Source organism: Colossoma macropomum, unplaced genomic scaffold (assembly GCF_904425465.1).
Source record: "Colossoma macropomum unplaced genomic scaffold, Colossoma_macropomum, whole genome shotgun sequence".
Classification (NCBI taxonomy): Eukaryota; Metazoa; Chordata; class Actinopteri; order Characiformes; family Serrasalmidae; genus Colossoma; species Colossoma macropomum.
In genome coordinates, this window is record NW_023494800.1 from 10,808,932 (window position 1) to 10,825,373 (window position 16,442).

Here is a 16,442-nt window from a genome sequence, read left to right on the forward strand (position 1 = left end):
CCTGAAATGATTGCATCTTCAGTTTCCCGTTCGCACTTTCGTCAAGCCTGCGAGCGACCTATTTCGCACTTTTCTCATAAGCGGGAAAAACAACAAGCAACAACAGTTAACAACTCATATTTATAATCACATTCATAAATCCAGATATATAGTCGCTGCCTCTTTTTAAAAGATATTTATATAAAACAGCGCAAAGTATAAAGATTATTCAACGAATCTACGAACGAGAACTCTAGAGCAAATATGCTCAAGCGGACATGTTGATTACAGCAGTGTTTTGATACGTTTAGTTTGAGTGCGACTCGTTTTGTAACTGTTTGTTTAAAAATACAGGGAGACGGAAATCAGCTCTTGGCTCTCGTCTTTAAGCGAGCTGCTCCGGCCGCGTCTCCTGCTTTGGGAATGTACCGGAGAGGGGCGAGTCAGAAGGAGCGGAGCGGAGCGGAGAGCGGCCCCCGCGCAGAGCTGCTCGTGTTCGGCTACGCGTGTAAACTGTTCCGCGACGACGAGCGGGCGAGCGAGCATGAACGCGGAGCACAGCTCATCCCGTGGATGGGGGACAAGAGCCTCATGATCGATAGGTCGGTTGAACACACCCGAAAGGAAAACATTCCTTAACCAACTCTTAAATGTCTTCCCAAGACTCTTTTGGAGCTTTGTTTTTAGCTGCAGCTGCAGGACGAGGCCCTGCTCCCAGTGTTGTTACAGAGAATAAGGAATAAAAACTCACTCGTGGCAAACGAAACCTAACCTTGCTTGGCTGTTGTGTTTTTAAAGTCGAAGATCGGGAACGTACCCTGCAGATTTTGTGGTGGTGCGCCGATGCAGAGACCCTCCTTCTGCACAAGGCTGTGTGCTAAACGTTACAAGCCAGTTTAATGCGAGAAAAGCTGTGAAAGTTCTGCTCACCTTTTGTTCCCTTACAAAAAAGCTCTGTAGTAATGCTTGAAGAAACTAATTCCTATAGTGCTGCATAATACTAGTGCAGTGTTCCTGTAGTGCTGTCTATAGAAAGGTGTAGTAGTACTAATAGCAATTGTTTAAATATTAATTTTCTATAAAATTGTTGCAGAAATTTCTGTAGCGTTGTACTTCTTTCTTGTAAGGGTTACGAATGGAGAGGATTTTGTGCCACATTGAAAAGCAACCACTACAGTGAAAACACATGAAATACATTGTGCACATGACACTATTTTACATAGTGACACGCAGAACACATGCCACAGTGAAAAAACAAAACCTGTATTACCTTGTTTTCACTTCGCTTGACCTCTTTACTGAAAGACACTATATGTGGATGTGCATTTTGTTGTCAAACTCAATACAAACCACGTTGAAATGCAATGGCACACATTGCTTTCCACCTTGCAGTACCTCAAACAATGTTAAATCAGTGTTGCTGATTTTTTCCTTTTCATTTTGGCGTGTTTTCTGCACGTTGGTGTTTAAATGCAGGCTCATTGCGTTTCACTGTTTACATTTCAATGAGGTAAATACGTCCAAAGAAAAAGAGAGGACAAGCCACGTAAAAACATTGTGGTGGAGGTTTTGCTTTTCATTTTGGCGCGTATTCTGCATGTCACCAATGGAAAAATAATGTTGTGTGTATTGTATTTCACTGTTTTCATTGTTATGATTGCACTTCGAGGAGGCAAATCCGTTTAAAGTACTGCACAGTGGAAAGCAGTAGCTGTGTCTTCATTACATTTCAAGGTGGATTGTATTCTGTTTGGACACAAAGTCAGCATTTAATTTATTACATGCAAATCCTCATGTATTGTTTTTCAGTAAAGAGGTTAAGCGAAGTGAAAACAACGTGAAAGAGTTTTTGTTTTTCATTTTGGCACATATTCTGCATGGCGTTAGTCATGTCATGTGTGCATTGTATTTCGTGTTATTCCATTGTTGGGACTGCTTTTCAGATTGGCACAAATTCCTCTCCATAGGCATGTTTTGAGCTGGCAGTAGACCTTGAAGGAGAATTCCATTGATTTTTCTAAATATTTTTTCAGATTATTTTTCTGAGACATTGTTTTATGATAGTTTGGAGATGATGTTTTGACCCAGAACATACTTATACAGTTGTACTTATAAACGTGACACATTTTAGTGCACAATTTCTGTTAATTGGCTGAGTGAAACATAAAATGTAAAATGTGCTATAGCCTTTGCACAGGCCAAATTTATTGGACCAGTATGTTAAATTCAGCAAATAAAGAGTAGTTGTGCATTAAAATGTGCAGAAATGCGTTCTTAGAAAATCGACAAAACGTGTAATTTGATTGAGGTGCTTAAACTTTTTCATACAGCTGTATGCTCAGATACCCAAAGAGAAGACATATTTGTTTTCAGGTTTCCCACTATTAGTCGATATACAAATACTCAGGAGCCACATGCAGATTCACTCACCATTTGGATATTTTTTCACAAGTAATTGTGTACATTGTCATCATCGTGACTTATGGTTTCTTTCACCACCACTGTAAAGAAATTTGAGTCAGCAAGTTTCTCTGTCATGTACTGTTTATATCACTCCAAATGACTGTTTTCATCTTGGTATCAAAATAATAATGCAGACAAACCGAAAAATCAGTGGAATTCCTGTTTAAGTTCAGTGCTTGAACGTCCGCTTAGCTCTTTTACTATGAGCAGAAAAAATCCAACTAAATCATTGTAGAGCCCTTGCCAGTCCCTGCATCAGTGTTATAGTTGCATCCCATAAGAGAACGCTGCCCTGAAGAAGGGGGTCTCTGTATCAAGCCACAGGTGGAATTTGCTTTGGCACACTTGAGCTCCAGACCACAGCCGTATTTCTGAATAATGAATGAATTTAACTGTGGTGAATTCTTTGAGCTGAAGTGCAAGCCTCGGCAAATTCATGTCACAACTATATAACTGCAACTATATACCAGTCTGTGAATTAAGGTGGTTCTTGTGAAATGACATGTTGATGGTTTTCTGAAAAGACAGCATGTTCTTGTTCTTTTGCTCAGCTCTCTAACAAGGTTTTCTTACAGGATGTGGAGCTTTGCCAAGTGGACAGTGCCCATTAGGCCTTCGTGAAAGTTTTTTTTTTTTTCTTTCTTTCTCTTTCAGTTCAGCATCAATCTTGTTGAAAAATGAAATGTACATGTATTGAAAGTCGCTAAGTACCATGCGGGAGTTGAAACGAAGCGCTCAACTCTCGATGGTTGCAATGAGCCACCTTAATATGCATGGATCTGTTTCCTGTTTCCAATGTGTATGTGTGTGTCTCTCTATCACGTAACCCAGACCTTATTTTCTCAGCAATTAAGGCTAAGGGGTCCTGCCAGGCCCCGATTGCCAACTCCACGCCCGCTTCTCTCTCTTTCGGCGAGGAAACTGGAACTGAGAAGTGGAATAGAGGAGCGAGCGCAGGAAAAAATCCTCCGTATGGGTTCTTGCGGATAGGTATTTATGTGCTCGGGCTTGTGTGGATGTACCATTTTCAGTAAAAGTAGGAATGATGATGTGAGTTGTCTCAGTTGTGTGACATGGGTACAGTTTTGAACCATGTAAGGTAAGAGGAAAGTTGTTCTTTTGTTTCATTTTTTTTTCTTTGACTCAGGGCTCTTGCGCCTTTCCAAAGGCTTAGTGAAGAATGTTATGAAGTCAGGTAGTAAGTTTATAGAAAGAAAAATGAACATTTGTTGCCATATATACCTGGAGTGTTGCGATAGGGCTGTCTGTTTCTTTTGCCTCCCAGGACCTGTGCAGTTCATGCACTTCATCTTGAACAGCTTGTAAGAGAAATAGTTTTGTTAAAAAAAGGAAAAAGAAGAAGAAAAGAAAGAAAACCTTTACCTTTAGGGTTTCCCAGTGCGGTGAGTATTTGTTCTGTGTATCTCGCAGTTGTTTTCCTGTCTAATCCCATTATTTGTTTTTCAGGTACGATGGCCGTGGTCATTTACATGACCTTTCGGAGTATGATGCAGGCTCGTGGAACCAGAACTACCAGCTGTCTGAAGAAGAGGCCAGGATAGAAGCTCTGTGCGATGAGGAGAGATACCTGGCCCTGCACACTGACCTGCTGGAGGAGGAGGCCAGACAAGGTACAGAGTCAAGGCAAAACATATCTGCGATACAATTAACTAAAAGTGACAACTAATCGTAGCCTAGTATTTGCTCATTCTCAGACAGCTGCTTTCATTCACTTCCAGCAGCAGTTCCCTGCTGATTTTGATTCTGACCACAGCTATACTGACAGGATTAAGCATTAGAGACGCATTAAAAGAATGCATTATGAAATTTGACATTAAGCTTGAGAATGCTAATGACCTCTGAATATAAAAGTCTAAATTCATTCTGAACATCTAAACTGCGTATGCAAATTATTTAAAAAGGTTATATTTAAAATGCTTCCTTACCCTTTCCATATCCTACATTTTATTGTGTTTTTTTCTTTTTAAGGTCACTTTATGATGTTCATGTTATTTTGTGTACCAGAAACAGTCAAAATTCATTAAACAGGCTGTTTTTGTTTTGTGCCTTTATGGCTGTGTAATTGAGCTTTGTTCTGGTAGGAAAGCCAATACTGTGTCTCATTCAGAGGGCAATCTGGGCTGGGAAACACTTCTTTATAACTCCATAATGAATGGGTGGGCTAAACTGCTGTAGGTTGAATATCAGTGGATATATCTAAATTAGTTTTTTTTTAGTTTTTAAAAACATTGAATTCAGAAAGAGCTGATTTTGCATCTTAGTTTCCAGATAAGGACACAGAATTGAGTATTTAACAACATTTACGTGCTACAGCACACTCATATTTTAAAATACCAAATGACATTTAGTTTTCCATGGTATTGGCCCTTTAATATCTTTGTGAATGCTTGATGTACATGACAACATGACAGACACCGTAGTTGCGTTGTAGAAATTGCTATTAGCTTTAGATTTCCATTCCTGACTGTGCTTTTGATATTTCATATATTTTAATTTTTCATATTTCAGGCTCTTTACTGTTGCATATTCAAATTGTTTTTCTTTACTTGTGCAGAAGAGGAATATAAGAGGCTAAGTGAGGCTTTGGCTGATGAAGGATCCTACAACGCAGTGGCTTTCCGCTACAGTGCTGACTACTACGACCCCTCCCAACCTACTGAAGAGGAGGATGCCAGCAAAGACAACGGTGGGCAATCGCGAGCACACCCACGCTCTCTTTAAACTGGTCTGTAGGAAGTTTCTCTGACAAGCGGAAAAGGAGCCTCTAGGTATTCACTAAGTACTAGAGCAAGCTCATGAAAACGTAACCGTATTTGCCCACATACACACACAGAGTATTGTGTAAAAGTCAGAGACCAGCCTTTTGTTTATTTAACTTCCAGTCAGAACAGCCATGAAGTACAAGTTATTCAATTTTCAGTGTCAGGAAAAAAGCAGTATATATATATATATATATATATATATATATATAAAAAATGGAAAATTACACAGAAGCCTTGAAAACTAAATCAAATCTGACAGTATTCAATTTGTTCATTCTTTACTTTTGTGCACTCTACTGCCAGTTTAACTCTTCTATCCTTCCAGTCTTAAAACCCAATTTACAGCTGTGTCCTCGCAACAAAAGCTCTTCCCAAAAGAGTCACTGACATTATATTCCTCTTGAAAGAGACACTAACATTCACAAACAGCTAACCAAACTCAGCTGCCTTGCAGATTTCTTTTTCATGAGCATCTAAAGGAGGTTTTTCTGTGGAGATTAGATACAAGAGAATTCAGAAAAAAATAGGAGTTTTCAGAACTGGAGTTCTGAAAAATTTTAAAAGCCATATAGAAAATGAGACTCCAAACAAGCATACAAGAACTGGTAGACCACCAAAAAAAGCTTACATCTTTGAGAGAAAAATCAAGCTCCACTCTTGGTTCAGATTTCTGAAAAAAAACACAGTTGTTTTTGCCCATCCGTCCACTGTGAGAAGACAGTTCAACTCTGTGGGTCTGAGAGGATGTGTAGCTGTCAAGTTGAGAAAAGGAAACAGACAAAAAAGAAGAAAAATTGCACTAAAACATTTGAGATGTGGCATAATGTTTTATGAACTGATTAGTCCACATTCGTATTTGGGATTTCTAGGATTGTGAGAAGCAGAATAATGCAACCAACTCATAAGACTGAACTTTAAAGGTGTGGAAAGTTATCCCTTTTTGTGAAAAACTGAAACCAAGTCTCATGAAAAGAATGGAAACTTTAATAAAGATAATAAAGTTAAGTTGGACACACTGAATAGTGAAAAAAGGCTTCTGTGTAGTTTTCTGTTTAAATATGTTATTTCTGATCATTTTTTCTGATTTTGAAAAATGAATAAATTGTATGTATTGGCTGTTTTGATGGGAAATTAGATGACTTTACTGATGGGCTCTGACTTTTGTGCAGTACAGTAGGTGCTTTAGCTTTATGAATTCCTTTCCAGTATACTCAAATAAAATACCACTTTAAAGGTTAATTCTTGGTCTGTGGCTTTCAGTGACTGCTGTGAAAGGGGTTGACAAGAATGAAAGGGCTGTTAATCACCAGTGTGTCCAGCATGGGCCTGGGCGATATCTAAAAATAATTCGCATGATGTTTCTGTAATTATGTGATTAATGACCTCCCCCCCACACTCTATTATTTATTCTGTTTTTGGTTTAAAGGTTCCAAGTTGGAGCTTAGTGCTCTGTGGTAATACCCAGTCACTTTAGCTTGGTTGTTTTACTGCTGCGAGTCACACCGAAGCAAGCAGAAGTTCTGTTTCGGTTCCATGCCCTCAAGCTAAACTTATGTAGGTAAAGCACGCATTATACTGTGCAGCAGCAAGAACTAACAGGGAGCTTCTTAAAATCTCTCTCTCTCTCTCTCTCTCTCTCTCTCTCTCTCTCTCTCTCTCTTTCCCAACACGGTAATTATCGCCTTTAACGCATCGCCATTGGGTTATTTGTCAGTCTGTTGACAATCTGTTTACATTGCCCTATTGTCCTGGGGATTTTGATTCACAACACTTGTCCTCCACCCACCACACTCCACCATTCAAGCGGAAATTCTATACATATTGAGGGTAGCTTGATTCTGAGATAAACAAAAAAGGCCTCACTGTTTCATGATTATTCATAAGCACCTGTCCTCACTTTCACTCATTGGATATTTACAACACATGGCCAAGGTGCTCTCCAATATTGCTTCCAGCAATTCAGCTACTAACAGTGTCTCTGTTTCAGAACCCACAGACACTGCCAAATTTTACTTTGCTTGGCTTTGCTGTGATGTCCAGACTTACAGGTAGCTGTTTTGTGGTCTTCTTTATAGTCCAATTACGAAGTGGTCAGCTATGACTGAGCTCCTGTCTTCCCGAGGGAAAGGCCGACGGTGCTTGGCCAAGGTTTGAGGACAGGCCTGTTCATCTGCAAATGACTCTATATTGGCAACGCTTGTAACTTCTACCTGTACCGGAGCCATTGTAGACGGAGTTGTTCTTGTTATCTGCCAGAATTGGCAACAGTAGAATGGACTGCCTTACTGCGATCTTAAATAATTGATAAAAGAGCTGGCAGGAATGAGTCACCGCTCAGCCAACACACAAGCGTCCCTCAGCAGATGGCTCTGTTGTTGGGTCACCTCATGTCACCATCTTTCTGCAGAATTTTTAACATTCTCTGTGCTATCTTACTTTGTTTTGGTCTCTCATGTCAAGTTGGCAAGAGAAGCAAGTCAATTTGATAGACAGCGGAACCAGCAAGGCGTAAGTAGTTAGATGCTTTGGGAACCAAGTCTAGGACACACCTCAGGCACTTTGTAATTCTCTGATTTAATCAGCTCAAACGGCGCTCCATTAACCCATAAAAAGGTACAGGAGCAGTAGGTGCACTTGGCGAAAAGTCGGCAGGTTTGGAGCTAATGTGCCAGCCACGTGCATGTAGCTCCAGCTCCCCTACAGTGAATGCTGCATAAAATTTTCATTTCATTTCCAGATGACCTGTCCGCTTGTTATCTCAGGCACAGGGGGGTAGATGGGGTAACCTCGGTAAACAGAGCTGATGGGACCTGAGGCTCCTCAAAAAGTCTGAGTAACTAAAAGTGAAACTTAAAGTGCCTTTGGTACTTTAGCCCCAGTAAAGGTTTTCTTCATGGAGTGTTGTCTTGGCAAGTTGAGCATTATGATCTCGCTCGCTCTTTCTCTCTTTTTACTCTCATTCTCTCTCTCTTTTTACTCTCGCTGTCTCTCTTTTTTAACTCTCACTCTGCCATGCTCTGTTCTCTCGACTTCTTAACCTTTTAGACCCTGAACCTCAAGAGGAAGACTGTGAAGAGCCATTTGTTGCACCTCCTGGCCTGATCATACCCCCTGATGTGGAATTGGTAAGATTAAAAAAAAAAGTGTCGGTAAAGTACTTTAACACTTGAATATTAATTATGACCCACGTTTTATCTTTCAGTTGTTTTTACATTAAAGAATTCTACTACCTTTTTTGATTTTCTGCATAATTCAGCGGTTTAGATGTAAACAAAGTTTGCTGTGAAAAAGTTTCTTGTAGAGCAACTGATTTCTTTACAGTGGTGTTGATAGGAACCAGGGGTCACGATATCTACAGCACAAATATACCCCTTTTATTTACTCTCCAAAACCACCAGTGAGTATACATGTCAGTTTGCCTGTTTAACGTTGATAATGGTAAAATAGTGGTAAATCTAAAAATAAAAGTTTTTTAGGGCCTGTTTTGCCTCAGAATGCCCTAAATGTACCTCTACGATGAATATTTTTAAAAACATTTTAAGCCAAAACCACATAAAACAATGTCTCAGGCATGAGGCAGCAGATACATAATCTTTCATGTAATAGTTTTCTGTGAGGAAGCTTTTAAAGGCAGTAAACTCTTCAGATGTCTGGTTCCTATTACCATAACTGTGACCAGAGAAAGCTGACTTGCTAAGTTACTCTAGACAGAGCATTGCACATCAAACCACACTGAATGGCTTTTTTACATCTTAACCATGCAGTTATGTAGAATGTGTGAGAATTCTGTGGAATTCCCCCTTTAGGGTCAAGTTAAAGTAATGCATTTATGGTTTTCTGGCAAACTCTCATATTTTTAGACTTTAGCTCTCAACTAAGTGATCTTTTTTTGGATGATGTTTCAGGAGAGTAAGTATATTATGTAAGTAAAACAGAAATACCATCACGAAGTGGCTGCTAAGGGTGGAAAATGAAGGGCTAAATATGATCTGGAGGATGCATGAATTATTTTTAATTATTAAACACTGATTACAACTAAAGCACATTCAAGGTTAAACCAAATATTTCAGTAGGGCACAGATGGCAGTAGACCTGTAGACAGTTTTATGTCAAACGATTTAAGTGTGTAAGTACTTAAGTTTACAGTAAATCAATTGGTCCACTGCTTTCTGGAGGGAAGAAAGTGTTTCTCCACACTCCCAGAAACCTTGTCAGGTGTAGTAAAATATATCTGTTGAAATCTTTTGAAGATCGGACACTACACCTCTTATGTTTAAACACCTTTTGTTGTTTGATTGGGTTTAGTGCTCAGGACGGTTTTACTGCTCAAGCCCAATGTAAAGCTAGTTTAATGATCTTGACATACTTTAATATGGCTACATGCAGTATGTTTACTGAAAAAATACACAAAACCTTCAGAGTTTTGGAAGATAAAGCATTATAAAATAGCTCTGCACATGCATTATGATTTTGATGTGCGAGGCCGACCTTCATTTATTTACTTTCCAGTTAAATTGTCATTAAGTACAAGGTTTTGTACTTTCAATAGAAAATTACGCAGAAACGTCAATAACTCAATGTTATATACACTTTTCAGTATTTTAGTGCCCACTCTTTTCCAGCTTCTGTTTTCTTCAGAAGACTTGCTTTCAGTTTGTTAAAGAAATCTGCAGGGATATTTTTCCACACCTCCAAAGTTCAGTCTTAGAAGTTGGTTGCATTTTCTCCTTTACACAATCCATGTAATCCTAACACATTCAGTGATGAGGTCTGGGCTCTGGGGTGGGCAGTCTGTTCTGAGAACAAGAGCAGCTTCATTGTTTGATTTGAATGTTGTCTTCTTTTTTTCCTTAGTGAAAGCTTTTGACAGCTACACAGTGTTAAATTCAGACTTATTGCACCAAGTTGTCTTTTTGCAGTCGAAGGATGGACAAAAACACCTGAAACACTTTTTTAAGATCTGAATCAAGAGTGTAGCTTGATTTACTCTGACAGATAAAAGCTTTAAGTACTGCTTATCTGACAGTGACGGTTGTGCTGGTCTACCACGTCTTGAATGGTTGTCGAAAGAAGTCTTTTTACAGCCATATTTGGTTTTCTTTCGTTTAGACTTTCCTCTTCCCTACTCATTTGGAAATCCAGTCTTGTCAGAAATATCTCCTGAAAAAATGAATCACTTAGGAGTACTTAATACTCATTTTGACTAGAAATTAGATGAATGAAGAGTGGTCCCTGACTTCCCACAGTGCTGTTTAAAATGTTTACAGGGAAAATGGTTCTACATAATATGCAAGATTCTCCGTCTGGCCCATTCAGGGTGTGGAAACTTACCCAAGACGTTTTTTTTATGTTTTCCTAACTGTATCATGCTGCATGCTAATGATACAGCTGTAGTTTGAAGATTTTCTTGTGATTTTACATGTTCACTTTTTAAGCTATGTTTAGGAGGTAATGTATTACAAAGTAACTGAAATACTAGAGGGATGTAGCAGCTGTTTTAAGCTGCCATCTGGGTTCAACCTCATGCCTAAAGTCATTTGAGCCTCCTATTTTGGGAAGTCGATATGGAATCCCAGGTTACGCAGTGTGAGGTTGTGAGGAGGTGAACTACTTTGTTAAATGTCTGAAGGTCAATGTTTGTCTTTGACCTCTGAGGAGCTCCAAGTGTCATAGCTATCCAGGGAAAGAGGTAGCATTCTAACCTTGTCTGCTTTCCCTCCAAGCCTTCCCCCTTTCATCTATAAGCGGTGCGCACTGAGCTGACTTGCTTTCATCTCTCCGTGTTCATCATTTGGGAAAGATGCCGAGCTGTAAGGTTCACCAGCAGTGCATATGACCTCTGAGCGGAGATGAATGCTCCCCTAACACGTCTCTCTTAAGCCCAGATGTTCCGATCACACCCTTTATACTTCACGTTTGCAAACGTTGATCCCATGAAAAGGCGAGGGCTTTTGCCTCCATCCGTACCTGCACGTTTTTATCAAGTTCTCACCTAATGGGATTTTGATAGGCGCAGCAGTGAAACCTTCAATCGCTCTGCCTTGAAACACCCAATTAGTTTTAAGCTGGTGAGGTTCTTTGAACGTCTCTGCTGAATTATTAATCTGCAGCTGCTCTCTTTACCCTCTTTATTTTGCGGCGGGCTTCACAGCCTGCCTGCACAACAACTGCCGGGGAAGGATGTATTCTCTCTCTGCATGAGGACTCCAGGAAGCACGTTGGGTTGTTTATCTTCATAATTGCAAGGTTGCTGCTGAGAAGTATTTGGCGTTCTTGGCCTCCGAGGTTTTGAAAGCAATAAGTTGCTCTCTGTTTAACTGGACGCTGAGGAGTTCAAGTGCAGTCTTTTAATAAGTTCTTTTAGTTTCTAGTTATTCTGGCTTCAGTTGTGAAGAGAGATTCTTTTAGTTATTATGTTTTATATTATTGTACAACTCAATGATTTATCATTTAAAAGACGTAACCAGTATTTCTTTGATAGGCATTTTGAATTGTTTGTAAAGAAGTGCTTTTGGAACAAGTGAAATTTATGAAGTCTTTACCTAAATTGGAATTGTAATGATTTTCGGAAGTTCTGAATAGTCATTCAGAGTTGTTTAGTGTGAACTGGTTCATAGTAGAAAAACATACTGACTGAGAGTTCTTTACCGTGATGGTGAATGGAACCAGGGGTTGTGACATCTACAACAAAAATATAACCTTTTTATTTTTATCCAAAACAACCAGTGAACCTACAGATGTCTTCTGAGTTTTTATATGTAATGTTGGTAAAATAGTAAAATAGCGATGTTTTCTTTGCATACTATTTTGTCTTACAACACCTCTCCACAATGAGTGGATTTTAAAAATATATATTATTCGGCCAAGACTTTGTGTTTAAACTATCTTAAGACAATGTCTCAGTCATCAGACAGAGTATTCAGAACCATTTCTTGTAGTATTTTCCTGTGAGGAAGCTTTTACAGGCATTAAACGCCTTGGATGTCTGGCTCCCGTCACCACCACTATGAACAAGTCTGGCTCTTGGTTTCTCTACAGTGGAGCATTTAACATTAAACCGCTCTGAATGACTTTGTTTACATCTTAACAATATAATTATGCAGAATTGTTTTTAAAAATTGGTGGAATTCTGCTTTAAATTCAACAATCTTTTATCACATTCAAAGAATCTGTTGGTGTCTGATCAGTAGGCATAAGGAGCATCTTACATTAAACCTGTGCTCATGAATTTTTGATTTCACTTTTATGAATTTGAAAGTTAATGTATGCACAAATCTCTGCTGCCTGCAATGTTCTCAGGTGGCAATGAGAAAATCTAACCTCACCTCTCGTTTCAACATTTGTCTTGCAGCCCGCGACCGTCAAGACTCATGCCATCATTGAGCGTACTGCAAACTTTGTATGCAAACAAGGAGCCCAGTTTGAGATTGTGCTCAAGGCAAAGCAGGCTGGAAACTCTCAGTTTGACTTCCTGCGCTTCGACCATTACCTGAACCCCTACTATAAACATATTCTTCGAGCCATGAAGGAGGGACGGTACACGCCTGCCAGTGACAGCAAGCAGGACCAGGCACAGGGCAAGTTCTTTCAAACATCATTCAGTTTAGACAGAATTAACAATGCTAATAATGCATACAGTGGCCTCAAAATGTATTTGGACATTTGACCATACTTTTAATATGTGGAGTTCATTGTAACCAAGTGGCATTTATTTAAAATAGGCCATTCCAAGACTATGATTGTCTTTTAGTTTTGTTCTGTCTTCTAAGGTCAGATAAAATAAATGACAAAACTTTGTTACTTTTTAATTTATAAGTTAGTGGCTATAGTTATTTTTCTTATGCAACATCATTTTGTGTTACTTACATCACTTATCCAACATTGTGTTATCTTGTGTCCAGCATACATTTAATTAGTCTGTTTCCCATTTTTGTGACTGTTCTTGATTTAGAGTGGTGCACATCTGCCTGGTGTGACATCTGATGCATCATTAGCTAAAGATTTTTGCATTAAACTTCTTGAATGCAACAGATTTGGCATCATCCTGTGTACTATTTTTATCCTCCCTTAAAGTTCTGTGCTGCAAGTGAGTTTTTCTTATGGTACAGTGAAACTGCGAAGCCATATTGCCCCATGTGTATAAAGTACAGATGTTATGGTTAATCCACTTCCTCTTCTTCATTTTAGTCGTCTTAGTCTTTTTCTTCTCTAACGCAGTGAATTGATCTTTTGCCTTTGTTATTACTTGAGCACAGTCAGAGGTAGGAGAGCGTTTGGCACCAAATATTGAAGGAAGTGTTGGCTGTGATGCTGGTACCCTGTTCAGTCTGTGTTGATATACAGAGCAGCGCCCACTCTCATGGCGAGACAAAAAAAAAAAAATACCATAGACTGCCAAATCATGAATTTCAGATTTGGTTCTGAAGTGTTACACCACTTTTGTGTTGTGCGTTTGTGTATTTGTATTGTAAATTTCTGGACTTAAAGCAGATTGGAATATAATGCACTTTCACACGTCGACGGTAAAAAATCCGCATTGACGATTTGTGTAGTTGACATCGTTAACTCATTGTAGCAGCCCTAGTTTGAGCAGCTTAGTAGAAGACTTCTGCAGATTTGCAGTCAAAATGCTTTTGTACACTTCTGAGTTAATGATCTCATCTCTGTGCTTTACAGTACACTTAGTGCAGTCTGGTTGGAACTCTTCGCCAGGGTTTCTCCACACAAAAAAAGCTGCCTTCAGTTTGATGTTGTACTAAAAGTGTTTCTTTCTGAAACAAATATCATTTTGTTAAACATTTTATGAAGTGACCTAAATAACTTCATTAAAGTTTTACCAATGGTTAAAGTGTCCAGATACTTTTGAAGGACAAGGTATATCTGGACTGTGTATGTTATTATACTGCAAGAACAGATGAATAGACGTTTTGCTAAGAAAGAATACAAATGGCATTCGTGAAAATTTTCTACAGAATCCAAAGCAGGAAATTCTGATGATGATGATGATGACGATGACGATGATGGTGATGGCAGCTATCTCCACCCCAGTCTATTTGCAACCAAGAAGAGTTCTTGTCTGGAGGAGAAAATAAAGGTAATAAGAGTCTCCAGCATCATGCACCACCTTTCAGAAGCCTCTCTAGAGTTTGTTTCCTAAAGATATTCTGTTAACAATTGGCTGTTGAAAGAATGCACTACTGTACTCATTCTTCATGTGTCTCTTCTCCTCCTTATGTATACAAAAACGAGACTTCTTTATAATGTACATTGTGTGTTGCACTTTATTTTTATTTTAGGTGTTTTTTATAATCACTTGCATGACTCTGTTCCAGTGTTCAAGCCACATACTTTGAAATTAACAGAGATTTCTGTTAGGTTGTTATATTTCCTGGCGGAATTGGCCCTGCTATCAAAGCATCTGACATCAAAGTGCTTTAGATTATTTTATTTATTTGTTATAGATGAGTGTAAATCATTTTAAAGCTCTGTCTTCTTGATTTCATATTCTGTATGTTTTTAGTCCATGTCGCAGTGTGTCGTTTGTGATGAGCGCCACAAAATAAATGAAAAGATAAAAGACTGTTAAATAAGTCATTATGTTATCAGGTTTTCAGTTTTAACGCAAAAGACCACTTCATAGCACAGCTTTGAGGCTTGCTTTTCAGCTTTAAATTGTCATGAGCTTGTCGTGACTGTAGTTTTGTGGAAACAGTGCCACAATTAGTCTGTTACTGCTTGACAAGTATTTCCAGAAAGAGTGAGATTTTTACTGCTGAGAATGCAGATCCACTGCTCCATAGGCCAGTGGTGGGGGGCTTTATATTTCTCTAGCCACCGCTTGACGTTGTCATGGTGACCTTATGCCAGGGTTATCATTGGTTGGTACAGACTGGCACTTGGCTGTTTGAAAACTCTGCAAGACTAGTATATTATAATCCTGCCACACACAGTATCCAGTAAAATATTCACCCAAAATCCATGTAAAATTTACAGAAATTCAATCCTGTGATGAACGTTCCTCTGCTGTTCTGCATACAGGGAAAACTTCACAAGTGCTGGAAGAGACGTTTTTTAGGAAATACTTAATAACTTAGAAATTTCAGACACATTTGACTTTAAGGAGCAGATGTACTAAGAGTGACACTATTTAGATATTTTGTGCCAGTAAGGTTGGCCAATTTCATGGGTCTTCCAAGCAATTGATCACCAGCACAACTTCTTTGTTAACATGGTCAATGCAGTATAACCACCCCATATTTGGCTCAGATACTTTTTGTATGTAAGCTGTCAGGTGCAAAGATTGACTCATCAGTTTGAAATAAAGCCTTATTTTCTCAGTATTTTCTCTTATTTTGTCAGTTTTCTCTTTTGGCTTACTAAGTCAGAATTAAGACTAACCTGAAAAAAATGTATCCTTATTCCTTGAGAAAGTGTGTGATTATATCAACGTAATTATTTTTTGAGGAAATAAGTTGTTAATTCAACATAACACAACAGAAATTCAGTATATTTTTTTTATTAATTTAATAAGTAATTCATAGAATAAGTAGTTATTTTTTCTTTTTTTCTTTCTTTTTTGAACCATGTTTATTTTCCCAGCCTCTTAGCTATGTGAAGTACATTAAAGATTGGCAGTGCAATTCTTCATGTCGTACAGATGCAGAAGCCTGCAGGAGTAACCGAAGTAAGGAGTAGTTAGTAAAGCAGGGATTGCGGAGATGAAAACATGGTGATTACTTGTATGATTACACTTAAACAACATATATGCAGCTTTAATGATGTCAGATAAATTGTGCAGATTTAAAGAGTTTTTAATTTTGAGAAGAAGCAGGGGAGGAGGGTCCTGCAACCAGGACCAATTTCTGAAGAATTCTCGTTCTGTAACGGCTCTTTTATTCAGTCAATCTATATAAATTTGTCTAGGTAATGTATTTTTATTGTCAGAAATGAGATCTGTGGTGTTTTTCCCAAAGATATATTAGAATTATTAATTTATCCTGGTTGTGAGAATAGCCTCTGTTTATAATTGTGGTTGTCTCGAGATTTCTAGCCGATTGATCTTTTGACATACGTGTGATAAGCAACAGATTTTTCACAAATAAGGCAAAATTAAGGAAGGGCGGTATATTTTATATATGCACCGTGTTTGCATACTTGTTAAACTCAGTAAACTGTAATTTGTCATCTTTAGTCTTGAAATATTTATGTACATTGTTT

At 38.5% G+C, this 16,442-nt stretch overlaps 1 protein-coding gene across 1 annotated transcript in view; it reads left to right on the forward strand.

The window, feature by feature from the left end:
• Positions 1 to 225: 225 nt before the first annotated feature.
• Positions 226 to 16,442, forward strand: part of LOC118820121 (splicing factor SWAP) — a 131,310-nt gene continuing 115,093 nt past the window's right edge. Inside the window, exons 1-6 of the mRNA XM_036588260.1 lie at positions 226 to 581; positions 3,910 to 4,073; positions 5,018 to 5,149; positions 8,271 to 8,350; positions 12,577 to 12,802; positions 14,198 to 14,319. Of these exons, the coding sequence (XP_036444153.1) occupies positions 403 to 581; positions 3,910 to 4,073; positions 5,018 to 5,149; positions 8,271 to 8,350; positions 12,577 to 12,802; positions 14,198 to 14,319 (903 nt within the window). The 5' untranslated portion in view covers positions 226 to 402. The remainder of the gene's footprint in view (positions 582 to 3,909; positions 4,074 to 5,017; positions 5,150 to 8,270; positions 8,351 to 12,576; positions 12,803 to 14,197; positions 14,320 to 16,442) is intronic.